Source organism: Poecilia reticulata, chromosome 14 (assembly GCF_904066995.2).
Source record: "Poecilia reticulata chromosome 14, P_reticulata-male-v2, whole genome shotgun sequence".
NCBI lineage: Eukaryota > Metazoa > Chordata > Actinopteri > Cyprinodontiformes > Poeciliidae > Poecilia > Poecilia reticulata.
The window spans coordinates 8,105,950-8,133,287 of record NC_088843.1 but is presented as its reverse complement, the minus strand read 5'-3'; the positions used below and the strand labels follow the sequence as shown (position 1 = coordinate 8,133,287).

At 37.5% G+C, this 27,338-nt stretch overlaps 1 protein-coding gene across 3 annotated transcripts in view; it reads right to left on the bottom strand.

Moving 5' to 3' along the window:
- cadm2a (cell adhesion molecule 2a) overlaps positions 1-27,338 on the bottom strand; it is a 224,450-nt gene that overhangs the window by 57,280 nt on the left and 139,832 nt on the right. For 2 of the 3 annotated variants that reach the window (XM_008427171.3, XM_081615347.1), the window contains exons 2-3: positions 20,782-20,808; positions 5,179-5,328 (exon numbers count right to left, since the gene is read on the bottom strand). In XM_008427171.3, coding sequence (XP_008425393.1) covers positions 5,179-5,328; positions 20,782-20,808 — 177 coding nt within the window. The remainder of the gene's footprint in view (positions 1-5,178; positions 5,329-20,781; positions 20,809-27,338) is intronic. The other variant, XM_008427172.3, reaches the window with a different exon arrangement.

Here is a 27,338-nt window from a genome sequence, read left to right as displayed (position 1 = left end):
GGCCAAAAATCGAGCAATTGGCCCTTAGCTGTTCACCCATAACACTAATCTTAATGTTTAAACAGATTCAATCAATCTGCAGATGGCATTGCATACTGGCAGAGATGACCGCAAGTGGAGCACAGAGGGCATTTTGTTGTTTTTTCCCCAACATCATTAACATATTATTGCTATATTTAATTTAAATTTTTATTATACAGCAGAACCAATTATTTTCATAGGAGTCAAATATAAAACCTAAAGTAACATAAACCTTAGTAAACCTTTTGAATTAGATTCAAGTACTGTCATTGTGGTGTGAGTGCATTGAAAAAGATGTTTGGATGCATTCATTTTTGGATAAAATCTAGATGCACCATTTTTCAATATCTGTCTTAGTAAAGTTCAATCTGTTCAGATAAAAGGTGAAAGTAAGAGTTGATCATGTGAATAAACTATTTTTACAAAAAAAAAAAAAACGTATTATTTGTCATGGACAGGGAAACCACTTTTATGTGTATTATTCTGATATGCCATGCGAGGATTTGCCGGTATTTTTCATTATTATTCTTTCCACTGTTTCGCTATGTTTGTGTCGTAATGAGACAGTGGGTGATATTTACTTTATGTAAATATCACTTCACTTTGTGATTATAAATCATAACATTTAATTGTGCTATGGTAAATGTAATTGATATTTTTTAAGTATTAATGAACAGTTATTTCTTTTCACAATAACTGCATTTTGATACCAACATAAATAATTAATAAAAGTACTATCTAATAAAAAAATAATTTGTTTTTACTATATCATGCTTTATTTTGTTAAATGATGACAATGTTTGACGAAAGGATTGATAGAAAATGTCCTTGTTTGCTGGAATAAAAGTGATCGCAGCAGATTCTCGCCGTTTTCAGCAGTTGAACCTCTTTGCCGATGTTCTGCATTCAACTCCTCCATTTACAGTTTATTGGGATGTAGCAAAAGCCGTACCTACCAAAGCAGCAGATCTCATCACTGTTTTATTTATTACATCTGTAACCTCTCAAGGCAAAATAAGTTGTTTCAAAATGCAACCCCTTAAATGGTAAATACATATGAACTAATTTTCAACCCTGCCAGTCTCTTGAAGACAGGTGGACAGCTAACCGAGGCTGGAAAAAAGAAAGAACAAGACAGACTGAATATGAAAATACAGATGTCAGTGTTAAAAGAGTAATCATGTGAATAAATGGACAGCAAATTACTGTAGCTAAGCTGAATAAGTAATTTCAGTGTCACACCTCAGCTGGTGCTCAGACATGATGGGTCTACTAAATGGGTCTGTAAATTTAGCCTGAAAAGTAATTAAACATAGGCTCTTTCTAGTATAAGAATATCGAAGAAATTCTAATTATGCCTCATTGGAAAATTTCTCCATCCAGGAAATAAAGCTATTATCAAGTCCTGAATTACATGAAACCAAAAGAGCAATTTGTAACGAGATATTAGCCTCTTTTGAATCTTATAAAAGAGAGAATCCCTTTTGCCTAGCGCTCATCTCCCTCGGTCTGTCAAAGCCCAGCTTAAGTTCCTCAGTGGAGAGTGATGGAAAGGACAAAATTGGCTGCTTTTGGGACAATGACTTATTTGAAATTCAAACAACTCTCCACAGACAGCGCCTTTGAGAGGATGGGAGACAAGAGGAATCTCTTTCATCCGACTAAATGACTTAGAGGTGGGTCTGAGCCCTGACATTAAACAACAACAGCCGTAAAACGGGCACACTCAAAGAACTGTAATGTAGACAGTTGTGTGAGTTTGTGTTTGAAAAAAACAATATGCTTATACCGATGTTTTACGGGGCACTGTGCAGCACTAACATCGTTTGCATGTGTTTTTACTTTGCAATATGAAACATACCGATGCACCCCGTCCTGTAGAGTCAACAGAAGGCTGAATCTTATGATAAACTCAATACATTAAAATTAATTGTCACCAAGAAAATCTTTTGTTTTTCACATTGCTGCGTGATTGATACAAATGATTCACAACAGGCACAACACAACAGCAATAAACAACACCATACATCCAATGTTATACATAAAACAGTTGTGATCTTATTTAAAGGGGTCTGTCGTTAAGGGATGTAATTATGTAATGAATCAGGCTTCTTCCATATGGGCCACTGTCCTGTACCTACATCCTGCGGGCAGTGTGGCTAGATGTTCATTAAGTAGGTGTGGGAGTTCCTGTTCTATTGAAATGACCTTGCCTTGTGGCGTTGTTATTAAGTACAGTGAGATTGGGTGTGGGAAGACATTATTTTTGCAGCAGTGGTGGTCGCCTTTGTGAGCTTGGTTGGTTTTTAATAAGAGATCATGTGGAAAAACCACAGCAAGCACTTTCAATTTACTGATGTTCAATAGGCACTGATCAAATATAGGTGAGCTGTCTTATGCTACTCCAAGGTGGGTGGCGCACCAGTTCAGCACTAAGAACCACACAATAATTTCAAAATTAACTTCATGACACATTGCTTGCTGGAACTGTTTTTGTCTTAGTCCTTAGTTCTTAGTCTTAGTCCCCAAGTCATTTGTGAGACACCTGAGTCTATTTTTACAAGTGTCCTGTGTCCTCCTGCATATTGAATGGGGCCCATTTGCACAGTATCGTGTTCAGGAACAGCTTTTTAAGGCATCTTCAGTTTTTATTTTAAAAAAGTGTTTTTCTATCAGATAATTTTTTGACAAAGTCCATTGCGATGTGGAACTTTTATGCAATAACAATAATTACTTCTCCCATGAAGTTATTAACAGCTACCAATAACACATCAAATGTTCATTTTTATGACAAAAAACATTCCATGTTTGCTACACTGCAAAAGCAAAGAAACTTTTCAGTTGCTACAGAGGAAAATATGCAGAAACTTGGTGAGTTTGGATGGTGTTTTCGAGCAGCTTGGCCTAATCCCCCATCTTCTTCCTCCCAACAGACAGCAAAGAAAATTAATCTGAAATCTCATGTGCTCAAAGGCGCTTGCAGCTGAGACTGCGTTCTCTTCTCACATCGCCTGTGGCACTTTTGAAAACATTCATAATCTCTATGCTCCCATCACCATGTGCATCTGAACTCATCATGATCAGAAAGAAAACCCCCCAAAGAACTTACACACACACGCACACACACACACACACACAGGCATAAATACATCACCATCCCAAAAAAGGAGCATTACAGTTCTGGAATCTCAGTACTATCCCCTTTGCTATTCTGATAATACAAGAGTCCTTGGCAAGTTTTTCATTTTCAATCTCAGAGCTCAGCACTGGAAATGCCATGAAATAGACCCCCAAGCTCGACCCCTGGTGTGATATGGAATAACCTGCAGAGAACATCAACTGTCGAATTTGATGTTCAATGGAGCTTTTTAGTGCCGCTCTTTCAGAAAAGAGGCATGTAAGTGAAAATGTGAACCAAAATGCTTTCCAGCTGCATGCGTTCGCTTCCAATATGCAAAAGATCCACACCAGCAATGACACAGTTGGACATAATCACAAACATGCGACATGGACTCACACATGAAACTGGACGAGGAAGCCCAGTGGGCTGCAGGATAATGGAAGAAGACTGTGTAAATCCCATATGTGCTTAATCCAGACACTTATAAGAGAGTGTGATTCATACTCTATTACACTCAACTAATGCAGCTGAGAGACGCACAGGGCACAATTATTTCAGCTGCTATGACCTGACGAAATAAGTGCCATGAATTCCATTTATGAGGACTTTACTAAGATGGTGTGAAAGGTCAAAAATGAACCCTTTGTACCTATTAGCCACTAAATTGCTGGTTGCTTCCAGTCACATCTGCACTTTGCTTATATGTCACTTTGAAGGGTATTTGTCAGGTAATGGAGCAAGGTTATTACTGAATTGCAGAGTTTTTAGGATGTTATCTGGTAATTATTATACACGGTGCATTATCTGCAAACGCACCTGGTAACATAAGTATTGTTAAGCCAGTATTTGTGTTGGAAATGCTTCGGTCAGGATTTGTTTTGGTCCTTTTTTGTGATTTTGTTTGGGATTAATACATTTCTAAAAATTATAGCATGTTTATGAGGGGAAAAAAAACTTTCATTTGGAACCAAAAGATGAATAAAAAAACAGAGAAGAAATGAAAATGAAAATTCTTTACGTTTGGAAGAAGTCTACGAAATGTGACTTTTTTACTTAATTTTATTTTTTTACATTGTGTTGACCTCTATTTGGAAAGCAGACCAATTCAAAATTTTGGAAATACCAGGGACCAACCGTTCCAACCAATTTAATGCCAAACACAAAATCTGTAATTTAATAATTATAGCAACATATTTAACTGCTCAATGCTGCTTATCTGATTTGGATTTTATTATTTCAGCTACAATACATTACTGTTAGTGTGTGGGATGTCCAGATGATCCAATGTCTAACAACACTTTAAATTTCAGATTAGGATGTTTTTATTCAAATAAAAATAAAACATAGTTTTGCGAGTTCAGCTTTTAACACACAATCTACCTTCAGACTGATTGAGGATGAAACATCAGAAATCTGATGGAAGCCGTTAAAGCAGCTCTTGCCATCTTCACAAATGTGCTCCAATAAACAATTCCTACTTTGAGATAAAATGGGTCATGCACAAAAAAGAAACACTGAACTCCCTACATTGCTCATGGCAGGTTAAACCCCCTGCTGGTTTCTCCGCTCGGCGCGAACAAGTCAGAAACAGAGATGGTCATATCAGTTCTCACCCTCAACTGCTCTTCAGCTGGTTATTTCTGCATGCTTCAGTGTTTATCTCGCTCTCTCTCGTTCTATATCTCCATTGCTCTCTCTCTTTCTTTCATTCCCTCTCTCTCCATGTAAGATGTAAGGATAAGCTATGGATAATAATAGCCTCACATCATCCATCACCAGATGAAAGGCTTTACAGATTTTTAAAGGCATGTGTGTTTTTGTCTGGACAGCGCTACCCCTGTTGTGAAAATAGAGAACGCACCAGAAAACACAAACAGTGAAATTGGGGGACTGGTGCTTTGTTCCAGTGATAAGCACACATGAAAAAGAAAGGATTATTTTGTCAGTTTATCTGCCAACACAAGCCTACATTAAAACAGGGAATACTCTGTGCCTCGCATGTGGGTGTCGATGTGTGTTGCGAGTCCTCAACTCACCTTTCTTGTCCCCAAAAAAAAGGGTCTGCTGTGCCGGGTTCGACCACTGGAGGGAGGTGTTGTCATTATACTCCACACGGCAGGTCAGGTTTGCCGTTCCACCCTCTGTCACGGTGACATTTTGAACCAGAGGATACTGACCACTGATACCTGCAACATGACACACCGAGAAAGAGGAGATGAAGATGATTCGGGAAGGAGAGAGACAGAAGTAGGTGCCACATTTATGAAGGCTTAAGTTGAAGGGCTGCATTGCTGGTAAAATGCATTTCATTCAGTTAAGGAATGATGAGTGAATACATTCAAACATGTGCATCATATATGCATCTTAAAGCTTAGAAATATCTACAGAACCTTGCAGGAGAAATTCCTCCTCCAAAACCATTTACACTTTTCACTATTACAATCGGAAAATTTCAATGTACTCTATTAGGATGTTATGTGAAAGGCTAAGTAGTGTGTTATTGTGAGGTACAATATGAAAGTATACATATTTTTCACATTATTTTTACATACCGGTCTGGAATTGTGTTGTGTGCATTTGCAATCAACCCCCTGAGTTCATTATTTGTACAATCATCTTTAGCTGCAATTACAGCTGCTAGTCTCTCCCAGCTTTGCACATTTTGAGAGTGCAATTGTTGCCCATTAGTATCTGCAAAAATAGCTCATGCTTACTCACAATGAATAGAGATCATGTATAAATATCAACCTTCAAGTCTTGCCACAGAACATCAACTAGATTTGGGTCTTGACTTTGACTGGGCCATTCCAACACACGGACATGTTTTCTTCTGAACCATATCATCGTCACACTGTCTACGTATTCAGGGTCAATGTTCTATTGGAAGGTGAGCCATCATCCTAATCCAAAGGGTTTTGCAGCCCAGAAGAGAACTGCCCTACAGTTAGCGAAATCCACCTTTCAATTTAAGCTGATCACTTCCCCTGTCTCTGAGGAATATAAGCATCTCAACAGGATACGGTTGCTACCACCATGTTTCCCCGTAGGGACGGAGTAATCATGGTGATGTGCAGGGTAAGTTTTCCACCTAACATCGCATTTAATATGCATTAAATGCAATCAGATTTTATAAGTGAATCACTTCAAACAAAAAAAATTGTCGACCAAGTCTCTGACCAGTCTACCCTTTTCCTTGATCTTCATGATGTTTCTTCACTAATCTGCTAATATGTGAAGCCTGTGCAGAACAGATGCATTTAGACAGAGGTAAGAATACAACTAGGTAGTCTCATTACCAATGAAGTTTTATCAGAAAACTTTGGATGTTTTTATCTCTAAAAATATAAATAATGTTGAATACAGACACTGCATATCACTTTTCTTCCTCTTGAAAAAATATGTAAAAAATGTGTGCGTATCATTCGAGAGGAATGGCTGTGATGACGCAAATGTAAGAAGAGATCAAGGCATAAGAATACTGCAGTTTATCTCTAGAACACTTTAAAAAAGGTGCAAATTTAGCGTACATTTGGCTTATTTGGCTTTGGCTATAAAAAAAATAAATAATTAAAGGCTTAAGACCCTAATTACAAAGCAAACGCTCAGGGAGGCCGGTCAGTGATTATGGTGTGCTAAATTGGACCCAAATGTTGAACACACAGGGGGTGTTTAGCCAGAAGTATTGAAACCTTAGCTACAGTGAAAAGGACCAATTAAAAAGCTGTCCTCAGTGGACTTGAGCGGATGCTGATGTGTGTTAATGCGTGCATCCAGTGAGCGAAAAGCTGCCGGCAAGTCAAATTATACATTTCATCCGTGACCTCAAAGCTGAACCAAATTCATTTTCAGCACCACGGACGAGGCGCTGTTGTGACTGGCTGTCAGCGGTTACCTTCCAGTTGTCAGGACCCTGGACAGCTCACAGAGTTGTCCGAGTCTGTGTACTTTGGTACGAGTATACATTTGTGAGCGTGAGGCAAGCCGGGAAACAAGCGAACAATAATGATCATAAATCTATCCCTGGTGTCATCCGCAGAGGTACAATGTTAAAAAATTGTGAGAATGAAGGTTTTCAGGGGGAAGAAGCTGAATGATGCACATGGAAAGAGAGATTCACTTTTGGAAGAAAAAAAAAAACTTCCAAAAAAGGCAGTTTTAAACTGATAATGAACGTCCCTGTATGAATCAGTACGAGCTGCAATTTTTTCTGGTTCCTTCACAGAAGGTAATTAATTGCACAGGTGAGATAAACTAACCCTCAAACTGTGTTTGCCTTCTGGGTTACCGTTTGAGTCAAGCCCCATCATAGAAGCCGTGGGGGAGGACGAGCAAGGAGGAGAGACGAAGAGGTGAAAGAAAGGAAAGAGAGGGAGAGGTAAGTCAAGGAGCATGGGTCATTTCCAGTGTTGATTAAGGCCTCCCGAGGTTAATCATGCGTGTGAGAGATAGAGAGGGAAGAAGAGATAAATGGAGGAAAAATGGATCTCAGCTATAGGAGGAATATGTTTTATTCATGGAAGTTTTGTATGAAGCATTATCTGTCGATTTAAAATACTTCTGCAACTGCCTGCATGTTTTTTTTCCCCAAAACTTATCTTTAAATCACTTACCTTTTTTCTATAATTTATCACCCATGCACTTGGATAACATAGTGATGGGTATGATGCATTTTAGCTTCTTTTTGCTGGCCTCAAATGAAGTCAGTAGTTAACCTCTGTACTGAATAACAACATTAAGTGAGATTTTGAATGCAAAGAAAGCGTCTTGTAAAATACCACTGAAGCCCAGTGGACATGTAAGCATCTAAAATCAAACACCTAAAATCACAGGACAGTGGTCCGATTTGATCTGCTTTTTATTAACATATAACCTATAGGGATTCAGCTGGCACTGGAAAAATGTTGTGCATAATTTCAGATAAATGGTTCTCTACTCAAAATGTTCAGTTTTAAATATATAACAGATACAAGAAATGAAAGAATGACTCGTCTTGTTCTCCCCACAGCACACCAGGAAACTCACCATCACAATATGACTATTTGGCTGCAAATGTTCCCATCTCTCCTGCTGCTGTTTTATAGCCAGTATTGAAGTTAGAAATGAGTCAGCACTAAAAGATACACACAACCTCAATTTTCAGCATCGTCAAAGCTGGAACTGTATGGGTTTGACTGTTTTGGTTGCATTAAAAAATATTAAAATATCCTGTCCAAATATTCAACTGAACATGTTTTTAGCTTCTAATGTTAATGAAGTACCTTTAATACCCAACCCTAACCAAATGGACTGTTTTGAATTTACAGCCAAATAAGGTGACCATTGCCAAGAACTGAAATCAAATTTAATTCTATACTGTCTAATATTTTATAGTATTGTTTTTATGCTGCTTATGGAATATGTTGGATATGGAAAACCTGGCAACCTTTCGGGAATATCACAGGTAAGGAAAGGTTCCTCCTTGACAAGGAAATGCACACAAGGATTGTTTACAATTACTAATGTTAACTGTGCTAGCTGCTAATGGAAGATGGTAAAGAAAAGTTAATACACTAATCTTTTCATCTTTTAAAACATATATTTGTAAACCCCACAATATGACTGCTTTACAACACACATGTTGTGACACCATCTTAATTATAAATATAAATAGCAATAGCCACTACCAGCAGGAAAGGTGGAATAAAATATTGTTAACTATAGAGTCAAAATCAGAAGCAGCATGTAAATAGTAGTAATCTGCCAAAATTTTAAACTTCTTCAAGTGTATATAATTTAGATTTTCTGTAAGAGTTTTCCACTGGTCCATCTGTAAAGTCAACTATTGTTGCTGTAGTATACCTGGCAGTATTTAAAAGAAGAGTCTCTGGTCTGCTAAAAGATTCCTGAAAGCTTTTGACTACATTACACTTATAATGTAATTATAATTATAAATCTTCTTGCAGTCCCTCTGCCTACCTATTACCCACCTGTTGGCCTCTGGACAAAAAAAAATTTATTAATTAATTTTAGTTTGTTCTGAAAATATTCAGCAGAAAAGGTCAAACTCTAGACAACAAATGTCAATTACAACATTTGAATCTCGTAATGTAATGGGTAGATAAATTCTTGATTTAACAGAAAATCTTTCACTTTCTGTTGCTGGTTGATCTTCCTCTTTTTCTTTTGTCCCTTTACTATAGTGAAAAAGTGAAGCAATCCCTTGGTTTAGCCCTGTTTCTGTCTGTCTACACATCCAGAGGGACTTAGGGGGCCAAAGGGGCCACAATGATGGTTATATTAGAGCTTCACAGTGTTCAGTGCACCTAATTGGCCAGTAGAATAGGTTCTTCCATTCTCCCCTATGGCCACCCAGACCTGATTTAAATGCATCTCCTGAGGGAAGAAGGCAGCTGTTCTCTCCTGATTTCCATGTCTAAATTTAGGTTCTTCTCTCACTTCAACTCCACTCTTTTTCCTACTTTAAGTTTCCTGCCTTGACTTTTCCAGTTCATATCCATTCCAGTCAGTTCCTTTCTCTCTTATTCCCTTCTCCTGCTGTCTCGTTCCCTCCTCTGGTTGATCCCTGAAGGGTGGCATTTCCACTTTCTGTGTCGCTCATTTTCATATTCTCTCTGTCTCTTGGTGCTCCCCTGTCTTTCAAGTTTATCTTGATCCTACCTCCTTTATTTTGCTGAATTGGACTCTATCTCACGCCAAGAGTGGGGTCAGTTTAATTGCCCTCCACCTTGACTGACAAGCCGAGGCTAAGCCGGGTCAACAAGGCTCTCATCTGCATGCCATTAGAAAGTAATGATATCATAAAATTAGCTTTGCTTTATTTAGCTGAGTTGAATGAAGTTCTAAAAGGAGCAAAGCGCTCACACTTTTGTTGGTTTAAGCCACAATCACACAGGTTGTTCAGTAGAGATATACAGAGCGTGAATTTGTGCACATTCAGACACCAACTACATTTTGGCAGAGCAAACAACCGAGCAAATAATAGTGATATGAATGCAAGATTTATCCTGGATGTATCTTGTCAACTTCCTCTCATGACCTTTCAGGCAAGAGCAGCTGCTTCTACTAACCTTTCTTATTTAGGCATTCAAGACGCAGAGAACAGAGAGCGATGCACGCAGACAGACGGACAGCCTGCAGCTAGTGACCTTTATACCAGGACCGGAGCTCAACTGAGCTGCAGAGCTGTGATGTATGGCTGGGAATACCAGATTACAGAATGGATAGAAGCAGACCAAAGATTTGATTAGCTGAGTCACCTTTTAGGATGGCCAAGCATGACTGATGATGGTAGACTAACAAAACTGCAAATTGAAATGTAAGGCTTATCAAAGCAAAGCAAAGCTCAATTTCCAATTGTTGTCATAACCCAGGTTGTGGCAAATTTTACTAGTATTACATCGGAGGTATTATGTGAAATTGGAAGTAACATAGTTACTTGATTGGGCTATAAAACACCATAATGTGCCTGAAAACATATATAATAGTGCACCTTTAAAAATACATAGCAAAATCTTAAAGGGAAAATAGTTTGCGTGTTCCATTTACCTAGTATTTTATAGCACAATTATATATGTCATCTTCAGTTATAAAAATAATGTATTTAAAGCATAACTTAAAAGAAATTTGACTGCAATTTAACCCCTTGAAATTGGGCCTCTGTCTCTTTATGAAGTTCTTGCTCTTTCCGAGACTCCACCTTCAACAACTCATCACATCAGCATTTCTCTGTTAAGTGTTTACAAAAGTTTGTTGGAGCAACGGACTGAGAAATAATTCAAGTAATAAGCTCAGCAGAAGCACCATTTCAAATTAAGATCCTTTTTAATATATTTAAAATTTATTTCTACATTAAATAAAAAGGTAATGCAAGTGGAGAATGGAATTTAATATAATATCAAAGGTTTAATAAAGCAATATATTTGCTTTTTTATTAACTTGGAGAGAGAAAAAGAGTCATGTGTCAAAATACTCCATGCCTTAGGCACCATCTTAGAGCTGCAACTGACTTCAAGTAAGTCTCTGTTAAAAAGGCATCTTAGAAAGAGGATCTTGAATGGGATGCAGAGGATTACACAGAACATGACAGCTTTCCCATGAACAGTTAGTGTCTATAAGGTTTCACAGGTGGCTACCCAGCTGGGGCGCTGCAAGGTTCTCAGACTGACTGATTTGCAGCACGTCAGCCAGCGAGGCTGGCCTCGTGATTGGAGAGACAGTACAAGGTCAAGAGTTTGATCATCTCAAGAGCTGGTACGAATTCATCAACCAGGCATGTATCCTGTCATTTAGTCCTTGAGAGTTGGAAAAAAAACTCCACAGCCACCTCACAGATCTCTGCATCCAAACATCAACCAAATACTGAAAATAATTAGAAATATGTATTTAAAAAAACAAAAAACAAACAAAAAAAACCTGTCATTTAGAAAAATAGTTGTTTTTTTTTAAATTCCTTTTCAACACGTGAACACAAAAACGTTGTTAGTGAGTTCACATCAGACAAGTGCATCATCTTTCCCTGCCCTGACTCTGGGTCTCTTCCTCCCACTGTGACAATTTTCACACAAACACCCTCTTTTTTCTCAGGAACATGTTGTGTGCACAGTGTTGCTTTTGCGATGACCTTTTTTCCACTAGGAAATTATATTTCATGTTTCAGTGAGAAAAAGGTAATCATCAGTGTGAAAAAAAATTTAACTGTTTTATTTATTTATCTATTTTTTAAAGTAATGTCAGATATGAAATTTAACATTTCACATTTTGGAAGGGATTTCTTAGTGACAGTTGAAGGTATTAATATCTTATTTAGTAATGAAGCTCATCATTACTTAATTTATAGTCAAATAAGAGCACTTTACGTTAACTTCTTTATAAAAAGTCGGTCTAAAGTTAAGGTTAACCTTATTTTTAGATTGTCATACAGTTTATGCTATCAAGTTTAGACAAATTTCTGACAAAACAAAACAAAAACATGTCATCTGTGCTATTTGTCATGATATTGGATTGATAAGAATGACATAATGATTTCTTAATTACTGTTCAACCCTTGTTCAGATCAGTGCCAATAGATTTTTATCAAAACATGTTGCAGTATGGCAACATAGAGAATACTGTGACAGCAGCTTTAATATTTCCCTGATTACCTTGGACTAAGAGTTTGGGGCACTGTGGTCTATGTGTTGTACGCCAATGTGGTGAAGTAATGATTTGTTGAATTACTGTAATTTCTGGACTTTTTTTTAACAAGATTCTAACACTGCAATGTGGCTAACATACAGTTTTTTACCAACGGGTTTCAAAAGGTTGAAATGCTGGAAGTGAAGAGGACAAAACAAGCTCAAGAGTGAATTTGCCTTGAGACCAAAGCGACAACGAAAGAGAGACTGAAGAAGTGTGTGTGTGTGTGTGTGTGTGTGTGTGTGTGTGCGTGTGTGTGTGTGTGTGTGTGCGAGTGAGGCTGTTCAATTCTGACACTGAAAAAGATAACTAGTGTGCAGAAAAACGAAGAAAATAGTGATCATTAACATTTCCTGGTAGGCTACAGTATTTTTTTTAAGTAGCCGTGTTACAGGCACTGTTCAGAAAAAGCATTCATGGTTTCTGAATGTTACTGGTATGTTTCAATAAAAGTAAAAAAAAACCAAAACCAACAAACAAAACAAAACAAAACTGTTTAAGAGAAGTTTGTAAAAAACATTTACTTTGATATTATTTTCTGACTTATGGAGTGAAAAGAGATTTCTCAAGAAAGTATATTTTATATTTAGTTTATAGCTCAGAATAACATATCAGACCTATAAGTAGAGTATAGAAAAGTCATATCTAATTTAATTTAATTTAATTGAGTTGCACAATAAAAATATGAACAATATCACAAGCAATGTGTTGAAACTTAAAGACGCCAATGTTATTATTTTCATCTGCTCTGTAATTATTCTTCATTAAGCATGGCAGAGACAAAACCAGTTCTCAAGTTTGTGGTTTCTACATATGAATATGGAATGGAGAGGTGCCAAGTATAAAAATTTAAATAATAAGAACATTGTCATGCAATCAGCAACATAGTGCATGAATACATACTATAAAGAAAGATGAAGAAATTCAATCTGTTCTTATGTTTTTTTTCTTTCTCTCTCCTCTCTTTGAGCTGCATATTATTTCTCTGTGTATTAGTATGAGGAGTTGTTTTTGCGTGTAAATATGCGTTTCCAAGCCAAACCTGCTCTTTTGACAGTGATAAGATTCCCACAGTGAGTAAATTGAATGCAACCCCTGCTGAGGGCGGAGCTAGATTTGTATGAAGTGCTGGCGAACAACCACCTCAGGACAGTTGCATCTGATCTGGAGATATGAAAATAATTATCCATCACCTGAGAGGCTGGCTATGGCAGCGCTGTTGTCATTTACATACGGTAATTAGGCCAGGCAGCTGTTGGTGCCGCCATCACAAACCTGGCGTCCGAATCAGCCGTTGGAATCAGGTAAGAAAAATATTACCTAGTTTCAATGCTGTTAGCACTTTTCTTAAAAAATAAAAAATAAAAAATAGGGCTTCTTGTTGAGAATTAACATCTTTTTTTTTATATTGGCAATGCTTTTTTATTTTTGAAATTATTTGTTTTGCAGCATGTGAAGGTGTTAATGTAATAAACACTTGGTGAGATCTAGGTATGACAACCAAGAACCACACAACAGTTTCTCTTTGCCATTACAAACTAAATTATTTTAACCTTTTCTAACTTTTGCCCAATAATCTTTCCTTAACCCACTTCTATACGTCAGGTTTCATAAAAGCCCACAAACTAATTTCAAATTGGTGACCAGACACACTCCCTGATACATGTAAGTTGCCCAGTATTCTTGCCCTTGATTCAGCCACATTTATATAAGAGCCAGCGATATAAAGCTCTATCACTTCTCTGCATGTTAGCAGCCTGAGTTCAAGCTTTCTCAGCCCAAAATGGCAAGGGATCTCACTATCTTTTCAAAGCCAAGGTCAGACATCTCGGTTTTATTACAGAGGTAAACCTGGCCTTCATTAATACTTCATACAGGGCTTTCTGGAGAAAAAAAAAGTGAGCAGAAGAAGCTGAAAGAAAAGGCAAGTTAGGTGAAGATAGGAGCATAGTTGGAGGAAAATGAAATCAAAGCAGGAACAAAAAGAATAAAGAAGGCAATTCCAGTTTGTGGACATGGAAAATCCACCAACCATTTGCAAGTAGGTAAAATGAAACTCAAACATTTTGAAACATGTATTCAAAATTATATAAATAGACGTCTGATAGATGCTTGTTGGTTTGGTAAGAGGTACAAATTAAATGTCACAAAAGCTATGAAAAAGGATCTATGCTTATGGTATGTGTTTTTCTCACACTGATCCAGAGGGAAAAGTGTTTGACTCGATTTTTATATACAGTAGATATATTTTTAAAAGTCACACGAAGGGATTCATTTTTAAAGCTTTCATATGGAATGAGAGCTTGATGATCGCAGGCAAAGGTTACATTCATGAGGGAAATCAGACTAATCACCGCTGCCACCACAAACTCCCAAACTCCCCACATCAACATGATACTTTGTGATTTTCTAATGTGTCCTGATGTGTTGACAGATACTGTTCATTTGAGAGGGATCTGGGGAAATGCTCTTTGCCCCAGGGGTGAGTCTGCTGCAAGATTCAGTGGGCAGAAAATGCTAGTTTTAAAAACAGCTTTAATCATTTGGCTCATGTCAAACTGACTTTACTGCAGTTCTTTTCTATGGTGATTCAGAGACAGGGTTCACGACGTAACGGTTGACAATGTAGATATCCTTTCAAAGCTGAGCTTAGATCAGCCTAATAAAAGATGAAGACATCTGAATAAATGATTTGAGAAACCACGAGTAACTTGGCGATGACTGCAAGAGATAGGAGTGTAGATTGTCATTTGAAATGGAAATATATTCCTTTATCACACATTATTTTGGAGGATGTTGTTAAAAAACATTCTGCTTGCATAAACTTGCAAATGTTAATAAAGTCATTGGACTGTTGCAGAAGTTTGAAAATAAAAAGTAGTTAAACTCTTGGTTTTTGTTATTTAAAATACACACTTCTATTACAGACTATATATGCTGTTTCAAGGATATTAATGAGGGTAAAATTTTTAAAGTTATTTTTGCATTATATAATTCAACCTTGATGAAGAAAAACCTCAACAAAGAAAAGTAGGGTTTGTTTAGAATATTTGAAAAATCCATAAGAATTGCTCAACCACATTCAGACATTGACAGATGTATTTATGTAGATTTTTACTTCAAGACTTCCAGTACAATTGGCACACATGCCATTTACAGAATTAATTAAATGATTACGCAGTTGCAAGGTTAGCAGAGTTAGAAAAGAGAGTGTAAAGAGCTGGTGAATGTCTTTGCGACATGGCAGATGGTGTTGCATCTCACCTTGTAGACGAAGCAAATGGAATGGCTGTAGATTTCAGGAGAAACCGAAATATGCCTAACGTTGTATCCATTATAGAAGAAAGTGTAGCAGTGATGGAGACTTAAGAAAGATGAATATGCTAATAAAGTATACTGGACACTGTCCAGAAGCCTCTAGGGCTGATTATGCAAAGATGGATGTTTCATAAAATAAGGAACACAATGATTAACCTTGAACATATGTTTTTATGACATTAAGACAACAGAGTGTCTTCAGATCGGCTGTAAGACACATCAGCACAGAAAAATCCTTCCTGCCATCCTTTCAACGGTGGCAGGAAATGCCAAATTTTAATTAGGCATTTACAAGTTACCTGAGAAAGTAGGTTAACTGACTTTAGCTGAATGGATCTAGTGTAGTTTAGAGCAAGGACTTGTCCCCCTGAAGACACTTTGCAAAATGGATCAGATTTCAATATAAGAAGAAACGCTGCCAAAAAGGTATGGAACAAAATATGCAAGATCACTGTTATCACGAAAAGTTAGAAACAACAAAAACTTGCTCCAGTGCTTGAAGAAGAAAAACAGCGCAGAGTACGCCGAGACAATAAAGTCACAAAAGGAAGAGACAAAATAAGTTGTTTTTGTACTCTAAAGATAAATAAATAAAGGAAACAACAATCTGCACTCTGAATGACAGAAAATATGGAAATGAAAAAGTATATAAAAAAACAAAACAAAAAAAACTCACCCTCAAAACCCTCAAAATGTATACTTTCTTTTTGCTGTGACTGTATTTTATTCTTATGCTAAAAATAAATACAACCTAACCTTCATTCTGTAAATGAAATATAACTACACACAATTTCCTGAATTAAAACTTGTATTCAAATGTCTCTTACACTTTTGAGGTCATCATTGCCAATAACTTCTGTCACACTAGTCCAGGGTACAAACTGTATAAGGGGATATAAATCCAGCAAACAACAAAGAGCAAGTTACATATGTTAACTCTCACATTAATCAAGCTAAAATTTGAAAAGAGAGGATGAGAAGGAAAAAAAATGCTGCAGAAGTTATCACGGCAGGTCCAAAAGAAGATAATAATCTTGGTCTAAGCAGAAGTAAAAATGTATGATCTTCCAAGAACATGTCTGATACAGTCTTCAGCTAATCCATCTATTTCGGTCTGTTTTTATTTAGATAACACAAAGATGGACACTCTCTTGATGGGTGAATCTCGTTTTTTTTTCTAACATTGTATCTGTGATATGAAGAATGAGATAGTTGGTGTATGCAAGAACAGATACAACGTATCAAACATCTTGCTCTTCCACAGAATATCTAATAAAAGGTACATCAGGCTACTTTCTTCCCAGAAACCTTCCAGCACTTTATCAGCAGTGTTTTAGTGAATCTAGCACAGCAAACATCTGATATAGCTCCAGACAGAAATAAAATGCAGGACTAAAAAACCCATTACAAGCTGTTTCACATATAATATAGATTCCGAAACTCAAATAAAGCCATCTCTGCACATTACAGATTGTTTTATAAAAAGTCTTGTTCTGCTAAATGAGCTAAACTGCATGTGTGGCTTAACCTTAGCCACACAAAAAGCAGAGGAAGGAGACAGTGATTTCATGATTGCTGCAATTTTCTATTTCTCACAAAGGTGCACAGTGAGTGACTGGTGTCTATTCAGCCACAGCTCAAAGGTTGCAGCTAGTAAATATCTAGAACATAACAACATAAGAAAAATGTTGAAAAATTCTAGGATAGAGGAACATTTATCCTGGTAAATGCATCTCTCCACACTGACCAGTCCAGTTAATTTTGTAGGTAAGGTATATTTTATTTACACCTTCTTGGTTGATGTCTATCATGGAGAGAATAATTGGAGGACAAATAAAAAAAAAATTGTATCAAAATAGATATCAATCAGATACTTTGTACTTTATTCTGGCTCTTTGTTGGGACTATGTGAACTCACCATGCACATGTCGTATCTAATAGATCCATGACCTGACAAATAGCAATTAGTGGGGATATAATAATCATCCATCTGATCCATCCATCCATCCATTTTCTTGCACCCTTGTCCCTTAGTGGGGTCGGGAGGGTTGCTGGTGCCCATCTCCAGCTAACGTTTCGGGCGAGGTCGCCAATCTGTCGCAGGGAAACACAGAGACACACAGGGCAAACAACCATGCACACACACACTCACACCTAGGGGCAATTTGGAGAGGCCAATTAACCTAACAGTCATGTTTTTGGACTGTGGGAGGAAACCGGAATACCCGGAGAAAACCCACGCATGCACAGGGAGAACATGCAAGCTGCAGAAAGACATGCAGAAAGACCCCAGGCCGGGAATCGAACCCAGAACCTTCTTGCTGCAAGACAACAGCTCTACCAACTGCGTTGTGGGCTGCACACACTGCGCCATCTGATAAGAGGAAATGATATATGATTTTGACTTCAGAAGAATCAAGTTCTGGTAAAAATTTAGTATGTGAATTTGTTTTATTTTTTTTTTTAATGAGTGAATGTTTCACAATCACAAGACTTGTTACTCCATGTAGAATAAAACAGCCAAGGTTATTTCAATGTATTCAGTTTTTTGTGTTTATATAACTGTGAAGTCATTCTAATAGTGAAAAAGCATTGCAAGCACTCTCTTTTAGTGTATTCACAGAGGAAGAATGCATGTTTAGTTTAGAGTAATCCAGTTCACTCACAGTTCTTCCCTCTAAACTAATTGAATTCAATCCCTCCATCATTGCAGGAACAGAACCCATTGGCTCATTAATATGAATACATTTTGCTCAAACTTGCTCCGTAGTACCAACAGTAATGCATCGTTTAGACATTTCCTGCTTCACAATAATTGAATTAAATATGCACAGAATTAGCAGGCTGGAACATATATCAAGGCAGTTGATCCAAATATGTTAAAATATGTAAAATGGAGCACAAGCAGTCCCCAACAGGATTATAAATACTGGACTGCACAGCATTTATTTTAAAGCAGCCTGTTGAATATGGGTTTATTTGTGATAAGCAAGGATGTTGCTGCCTTGCTTTCTTTTGTAATGGTGTATGAAATTAATAAAGCTGCTTTGCATTTTGTATATTGTACCCTACCCAGTGTTATTTTGGTGCTCCTTGCATATCATACCAGGTTTTACTGCTCTGCCTAGTCCTCTGATTATCTCCATTGTTTTCAAACACGATTCATCAGCTCCTGTGTGCATTTATGATCATGTGCTCCTGTCTTCCTCTGCCTGTTCCAACCTGGTTCTGATTGAGAACCAGAAGGTTCTAACTATCTCTGGTTCTAACTATCTTCATCACTGTATACTAGAAAGAGATACAACAGATTTGGGCTTTGTTTTAACTCTCTGATATTCTATTAAAAGATTAGAAGAATCTCTGTGGAGTCATCTCATGTGGTAAGGGTTGCCTTTAAAGAGTTAAGGGACTCAACAGTGAATGAGATATTACAGTGCAACACATTCAGCTGGATGTTGATGGCTTGAGAGAGAGCTTGAATGAATTAAACATTCAGACACAGCAGGAAAATGTGAAGACTGTGTAGTGACGTGGTGAGAGGAAAATGACGTTCATGTTTTAACTACGATAGCTACTGATGAGGACACGGGGGAAGTAGGATGAAAAGAAATTGTAATGGAAGGAGGCGCCTACATTTGGGAATAACGAATAATCCAAATTTTACCACAACTTCTACATTTTTAAGAGGAAAACTTTGAATTGAAATTCTTGTAATTCCAACCTGAAAGGCAGCACCAGCTGGAGAAATAAATCCCTTAAAACATGAACAACAAAACTGGGTAGCAGAAAAACCATGAATTTATGAAAAATGAAAAAAAATTAAACACACTTCAGTGAGGCTATTCTGGCATCTGCTTCAGACGTGAAGCCTCATGTTTGAGGAGACTCACAGCTACAACAAAACAAAGGTGCACAGGCTGGTACTATTAAAAAGAACAAACATCTGCATATACGTTAACTTTCTTAGCGCTATCTGCTGGACTAATCATACTGTTTCCTTGAATATTCAGTGAAAAAAAACAAAACATAGAAACCTGTCTAGTTATAAACGCCAAACTACAGCTACATGTTTCATTTGGCAGTCTTTGCTGATTCAAAGATCACTGCTTTACAATGCCCACCTTCTCAATGCATGTGAGATGTTGCTGTCAAAAATCAGGGACTTTCTATTTGTGTAGAAACTGAAAAGGGCTTAAAGCGTCATTTCATTTTACAACCATAATACCAAGGATCGAAAATGTCATTATGGCGATTATTAAAACTGGCAAGGATTTTGTCCCTAATCAAAGAAAGTACAAGAAATTATATAACCTGATTGAGGTTCAGATTCTACAACACAAATTCTCATTGGATTACATAAAAAAATGACGATACTTATTTTTTAATTCTTTGCTCTTCAGTGACAGTCCACTCCATGTATGAATATAACCACAGTCTGGCTCTACAATCTTGAGATCAGGACTCTGTGGGAACGATATGATGCTGGGCATCTTGTTCTTTTTATTGCTCTCTGTGGTACATTTGTGTTAAGCCAGCATATTCAGTTTGAAAGAACATCAATCTTTTCACAGCAGTACATATTCCTAAGGTTGAATACCTTTTTTCAAAAATATTTTTAGTTATATTTGTACAAAAAAAAAATTAAAAATCAGACAATGCTTATTAAAATAAAAGTCAATTCCACATGCTGGAAAAAAGATCACGGCGTATCTATTTGATATAAGGGATATATAGTTGTAACATTTCTATGAAAGATGTTCAATCACTATTAGCACTAATTAAGAGGATTTGCATTGTGGATATTTGTCTCTTCCCATATAGTATCAGGGTAAAGTTATATGAGATCAACAACGGCTTAATGGGAAAATCGGAGTTGGATTTCTGATAAATTATTACCAGTGTTTTAATTAAACAGATTCTGATTCAACAGAGATTCAGTTGAAAAATAAAAAAAAAACAAGTTACACTCAGAAACTCTGCCAGGCAAAACAAATTTAATCTTAAAACTAATGATCATTTTGTGAGTCCCAAATTGACAATTAAAACCCCCCGGGCCCTGCCAGAGTCGCTTTAGAAGATATAAGTTTATTTTTTCTAAAGAAAAAAAAAATCAACAGCAGAGGATTTGAGCAGCAGTCACGACTCACCTCGAACTTTGCCTTTTGAAGCCATCACTGCATTCCCCAAGTAGGAGACGAGGGGATGGATGAACAGCAAGAGAGGCAGAAGTCAGAAAAAAGGGAAAGAAAAAGACAGAAGACAGAGCAACAGATTAGATAAGTGTAGGGAGAGCAGAGTGTGGGTATCTGTTACACATATTTAGAAGCAACTCTATGTTGATCTCGAACGCTAGTTAAAAGTGTGAAAATCATTGGATTACTCAACCCTTAAAGAGAACATCCTGAATTAGCTCATCTGCAAATTGAAACTTTATAGTGTGACACCTTTTAATTAGTGGTGTCACATCATGTGGATTGGGAAAGGAACCTTGTTGCCTTCAGATAAGTTTCAAAGTCTGTAAGGATACATGCAAATAGAATCATTCATGCTTATTAGCAAGAGCTGTGCTTCTTTTCTTATTCAATCCACAGGCCACAGATTGGTTCTGTGGATATACACATTTTTTTTTTGGGGGGGGGATTATATGCAAAGAGCAGCAGAAAGTAGAACATAATTGGAATCTTAAGGAAAATAAAAGTAGTTGTAATGTTTTCTTTGAAATAAAACATTAAACAAGTGTATTTGTGTGCAGCCCCATGAGACGATACGCAATATACCAACTCTCACTCTAATCACAGCTGGAAATCTTAAGATGCACATACATTTCTCTACAGCCATTCCACACAAAGAGAGAGAGACATCTTACCAATTCTTTCTTATGAAATGTCTCAAGTATATGCAGTACATATACATAATTGCATTTGTATACAACATTGTTCAAGCCTTGCCACCAATTTGTTGCAGGAACAAGGTCAGAACTTCCGAGTGTGGTGACAGAGGTTCATGAGGTAAGAGTTTATTTTGCAACAGGTGGGTTGTCAGTTCGATCCCCCACTCCTGTGTGAGTTGCTTCACCGGCCTTGGCTGCTGCTGGTGGTGAGGGGGCCCAGCGGCACAAACTGCACGGCAGCCCTCCATATGTCAGTATGCCCCAGAGCAGCCGTGTCTACATTGTAGGTTATCCCCATTAGTGTGTGAATGTGTGTATGTATGGATGACAGATTGTGCTGCAAAGCACAAATGGAAGCCATTTACCAGTCATGCTGTTCTTTACCAACTTAACTCCATCTTGTGTGATTCTTGACCATACAGCGTTAACCGAGACTGAATTGCACATAGTTGTGATCATACATCAGTAAGTGACCACACAGCTTCTGAATGAAACTGGTGACACAAGATTTTATAAGGGGTATCCGAGTAAATGGGGTTGGATACAAATACACACCGTAGTTTACACGTAAACTGAAACACCGCGGTATTATAGTGCAAAAGAAAACACTGTAATCAGTATGAAGAACAGAGAGAAAACATGCCACAATGTGGGAGTATTGTATAAGCAGCTTAGTGGAAAAAAATTATATGAGCCAACAAGGCCATGTTAAAAAAAAACAAAAAAAACAAAAGCAACTGCAGCACCAAAGAATCACTTCTGAGACACCCTGCCAGTTAAACCAGAGAGGGTAAACCAAACAAAAGTCATAGATTGTCCACTGGTGTGCATATGTGTGCCTCTGCATTTGCAAGTACATCCCCGGAGAACGACTCTTATGCTTCACACACACTGCTTTGCCAAATTGATGGATCTATTGGAAATCCTCCAGTGAGCCTGAAAACATGTACAGCTCTAAAAGACAGCAGCTGAAGAACAGAAAAAGCTGAAAGAACAAGAAGAAGCTCATGGCAGGTGCCACGTTGAAGTTTATTTAGATTACTTCTTTCTTTCTTCCTTTCTTTTGATTACTAATTTCTAAACAGTTCTCATGTAAAACAACTAATTTATTGCATCAAGTTTGTTGTGAGAAAAGTAAGTAAAAACTAGTACTGAATACAAGAGTTTCAAGCTGCTGGCAGCTCGAAGCAGAAGCCGACCACTTTGACTCTCTCATATGTAGATATGCCTTTGTTTATATGTGAGTACGATTAAGTCCTAATAGCCAATTTCTAGTGCCAGATGGGGATGATTATATTTTGTTAGTACTGTATCACTTCTTGAATGAGATTGAGAATGAGATGAAGACTTTTTTTTCCTTGCAATTTGTAGGGAATATTAAATGTAATTTGCATGAATGTTGGTCTATGGCGTCTCTGGTGATACATAATGGGGGGCAGAAGATTGAGAATCACAGCAAAGACAATCAGATTTATCTGCAAAAGAAAGGTGTATTGGTTTTCGCTTGCATACAGAAAACAAATGTACTTTGGAGATTTCCACTGATATTTTCACAGCTTGCCGTTATGTCACCGGTTCAGAAGGAGAGAGCCCAACAGAGAAAAAGGGCAGTGGATGTCACATTTCTGCCAGTAATGCTTTCTACACGAGACTGATGGCTTTGTGAAACATTCCCTCAGCCTGTCTGACCTCAGCCTATAGCTGCCTTTCATCCTAGTTGTCAAGGTGTGAGCTCCATGGCACAACAGTGCCTCTATGATCTCTAAACCACCGAGACAAAAGATGGAACAAACTTATAGATTTTTTTTTTGCCACTGTTTTCTCATAACAGCTGAATATATAAAGCACTGTAAGGAGGGAGACAGAAGACAAACAGCAATGAAAAGTGAAAAAAATATATATATACTGGCCTTCTTATCTGACTTATCCTCTAGAGTCTCTGCACATGTGGCCTATCTTGGAGTATTACAGTTTCTAGGCAACCAACACAACAGTTCTGTAAGTCAAGCTGAAATTGCATAAAACACTTTTTATTCAGCTCTCTTCTTCCCCCATTTTAAATTGCAATAAGCAGAGCATTTCTGATTGATTACACAATGTCCAGTTCTCCAGAGACAAAAGAGAGCACAAATACGATCAGAAGTGCCTCTCTACTACAGCCAACAGATATTGAGATATGTACGTCTTTACTGAGAAGTTTTAGAATTTCAGGTGTATGTGTGTATATTGTGCAATGATATCTCATAATATTAAAATGCCAAAAGTGAGGTCTTTCTTGAGAAATGCTCTCAAATTGTTGTGTAAGGGTGTGTCGACACCCGACACATTTGGTCCACTTTAAATGGACCGGAGTTCGTTTCCCCAGTTGGTCTGGAGTTTTGTGCAAGTGTCAATAGACTCAAGTGGATCCTGGTGTGAGCCAGACTAAGACCCACTTTGACTAAGACCCACTTTTCGAGATGGTCTCGGCCAGCTTGCGAACAAATTCTGTTGCGATTTGCTTCTGGTATGAGTTCCAAACTAAACACAGGAAATGTATGTCTGTTTGGACTTCGCGAGCCACCATTGCTGGCCATTATAGTATAAGTAAGCCCTTCAGTGTTGCTAACGCTACTGAAAATACTGAAATCGTACTCGGTGCACTGTTTTCTGCTTAGCCATGTATATCCTATATACAAATTAGGTTATAATTTAGTTCAGTCTGAACTATCACGTGTTTTCAACTAGATAAGAAAAACACTGATGTAAAATATTACATCTTTGTAGTGTATGAGTGCTTTGAATTAAATGTTATATATTTATGACAATTACAATAAAGAACTGAAGTGAAATGAGGGCCACATGTTAAGATATTGTCTATTTTTCCATTGGTTGGTAACATCCAAGTGTAAATAAGATTTCAAACCGATGTAATATGCTTCAAAGCTAGCTCTATCAAATATTCAGATTTTACTGCCATCTGATTTCAGCTGGTTTTCAATTTTGAATTTCCAATTATTTAACTTTCATCATTGTTTCATATAGAGAAACTTGTGTTCTGTTGTTTCCTTAATACAGATTGTGGAGCCTCTCCTTGCAATGAATAATAGCTGGACCCTTTTTTAAACTATTTTATATGTTTTGGCTTGATAAATATTTGCAATGACAATGATGTGCTTAACCACTTCTTCAAGAATTGCCTGAATCTGTCTCAGAGCTATTGATCCAAGCTATGTGTAAACAGCCGCATTTTACCTGAGAGGATGAAAAGACGGCGCTGAAACAGAGAAGCACCGAGTTGCAAGCAGGTTCTTCCCCATCTCTAACCATCAGCAGGGAGCCGTCATAAATAAACTGTGTGATAGTTCATACAGAAGCCACCTACTGTGGCCCCCACGCACGCACACACACACGCAGACACACGAACACAGCCGTGATCACAGCACTCCCTTAAGGTAGGAGTCTCCTGGGAGAACGTGTGTGTTCTATTGCAACATCCTTCCTGTTTTCGTCCTTCTTCACCCCGTTCTGTTCTTGCCCCCCCACCCCTTCTCTTCAACTTGTGCTCACTCAGGAGTTTGTCTCTCCTCCCTTTTCATATTCACTCTACCTCCTTATTAACTGTTTCCTTATCTAAATCTCACTCTCCCCTTCTGCGTTTTCAATGCCCTCAGGCTACTTTCTCTTGCAGAGGCAGATATATTTAGAGTCTGACAGGCAGAGAAAAGCCTATGGAGATCGATGTGTGCAGCGTGCCTCTCTGAGCTGTCACATGACATGATGGAGAGTTTAGCTTATCTTTAGTACAGCAGCAGCTGTTTTTTCCGTATGTCTGAAGTTCTTTGGGCCCTTGGAATTGGACCAATATGCTACCGGTGAGCAGATTGCTGTAAAACCTCAGCATACTTCCTGTCACCTTGACTTAGCTGGACATCAATTCACACATACACATTTAAAGGATATATATCCCATGACATGTTAATAGCGAGGTCTATGCATTTGTGACTCTTTCGATTTGCAGACAAGCATGACCGTGAAAAACAACAACAATATACTCCTCAGATTCATTTAATCAAAAAAAGGTCATATATTAAATTTGGATTTGATTTAGCAGCAAATGCATTCTTATTTTGTTTAGCCAAGCTTTTGCTAAGGGCCGCAATTAATCTCTGGATAATAAAGGAGGCGGTAAACAGTGTTAATAGATGGAATCAAACTTACTTAACTCGGCTTATTGCCACCATATTGCCTGCTTTATTGGATCAGTCTGACACACCCTTGTTTACTCACATTACAGGAAGACACACATCTGTTTGTTTTGTCGTTTAATCTAGCATATTTGATTTCGCCTCCTTAACATGATTACACATAAATAACCTGTCTGTAGCAGAATCATCTGCTTCCATATACTGAGCTCGATGCAAACATGTGGACACAAGCACACAACCACAAGGTAATGGTATCCACAGGGAGAGTTTAACGCTCGTTTTCTCAGGCTAGAAAGACAAACAAATGCTATTGTAACATGTGAGCGGATTTAGACAATTTTGCTCTTTAGCTGTACCAAATAGATGAGCAAGTACTGTATCCAGACTGACTCCATATTCCAAGGATTCTACAGTTTGCATATAACAGAGGTTGATATCCTCTGCATGAATTTAGCTGAGGGAATGGGATGTGGTTCACCTCCAGACATACAGCAATGTACGTTGTTGATTAGGTGGCTAAATGTCCCCTTCTGTCTCAGTCCACAGAATATGTCCTCAGGGATGATAGATGGTATATTTGCCTAATCTCTTTCCCATAATTAAATCATAAACACAGAACTATGTTCCCAGTTCTTCTGTGAGTGGTTCATATGTTCTTGATTTAATTTTGGTGGACTGGCCATTCGTGGGAAGGCTTACCAGTGTTCCACGTTCTCTCTATTTGTGGATTAGTGGGTCTCACATTGGTTCTCTGGTGACGAAAAAGGCTTTATAATCTTTTCCAAACTGATGAATCCCATTGATTTTCATGTATTTGAACTTTTTTTGATCAGTTCATGATGTGTTCCATTTTGAGATCTTTTCACCTGATTATTGTTGTCAGGCAGGTTCGGTTAAAGTTGTGTTTGATTTTGTGGGTGTGGCAGGAGTTAGGTCTGAGCAAGGTTAAACAGCCAAAAAAAAGTTCATCATGGGTCATAAAAATGTTACGTAGAGAGTAATAATTTAGTTTCCATATATCCAGTTTTGTTTGGGCAGTTATTTACCTTTAAAATAATAATCTCATCCCATAAATTATTTTATTTTATTTACTCGGGCTATGTTTGTCTTGTGTTCAAATTTATTTGATGTTCTGAAACAGCATACCTACACAATGGAGACACCTGTGACAACAAGACAGTACTGGTGATTATAGCTATGATTACTGTCACCAAATACAGCTGAAACCAGATGTTTACGAATACAGAATAAAAAGACAAGGAACCTTCTTCTTAACATCTGGCTTTATATCTATGAAAACTATGCAACATTGAAAACTGCTACTATGTGTATTTTTTATGTATGTTACGTAAAGATTTTTTTTACACTGTATATTTAAAATGTTTAAATAAAAACAGAATTTTTTTGAGAAACTATTTCAACCAAATTGTTAAAACTCATAGCATTCTGTATACAGTATTTAGTCTTCTACTAATTGCATATCATCATTTGTCCATTTAAGCTTACTGTGACTAAGAGGAAAGTGATTAAAGCTTGGCCAGTTCTAAATCACCAACTAGAGAAAAAAAAAACATGATATATCATTTGAGTTTATATGAGTTCCTCTGTTGGTCTTTGATCCTAAAAC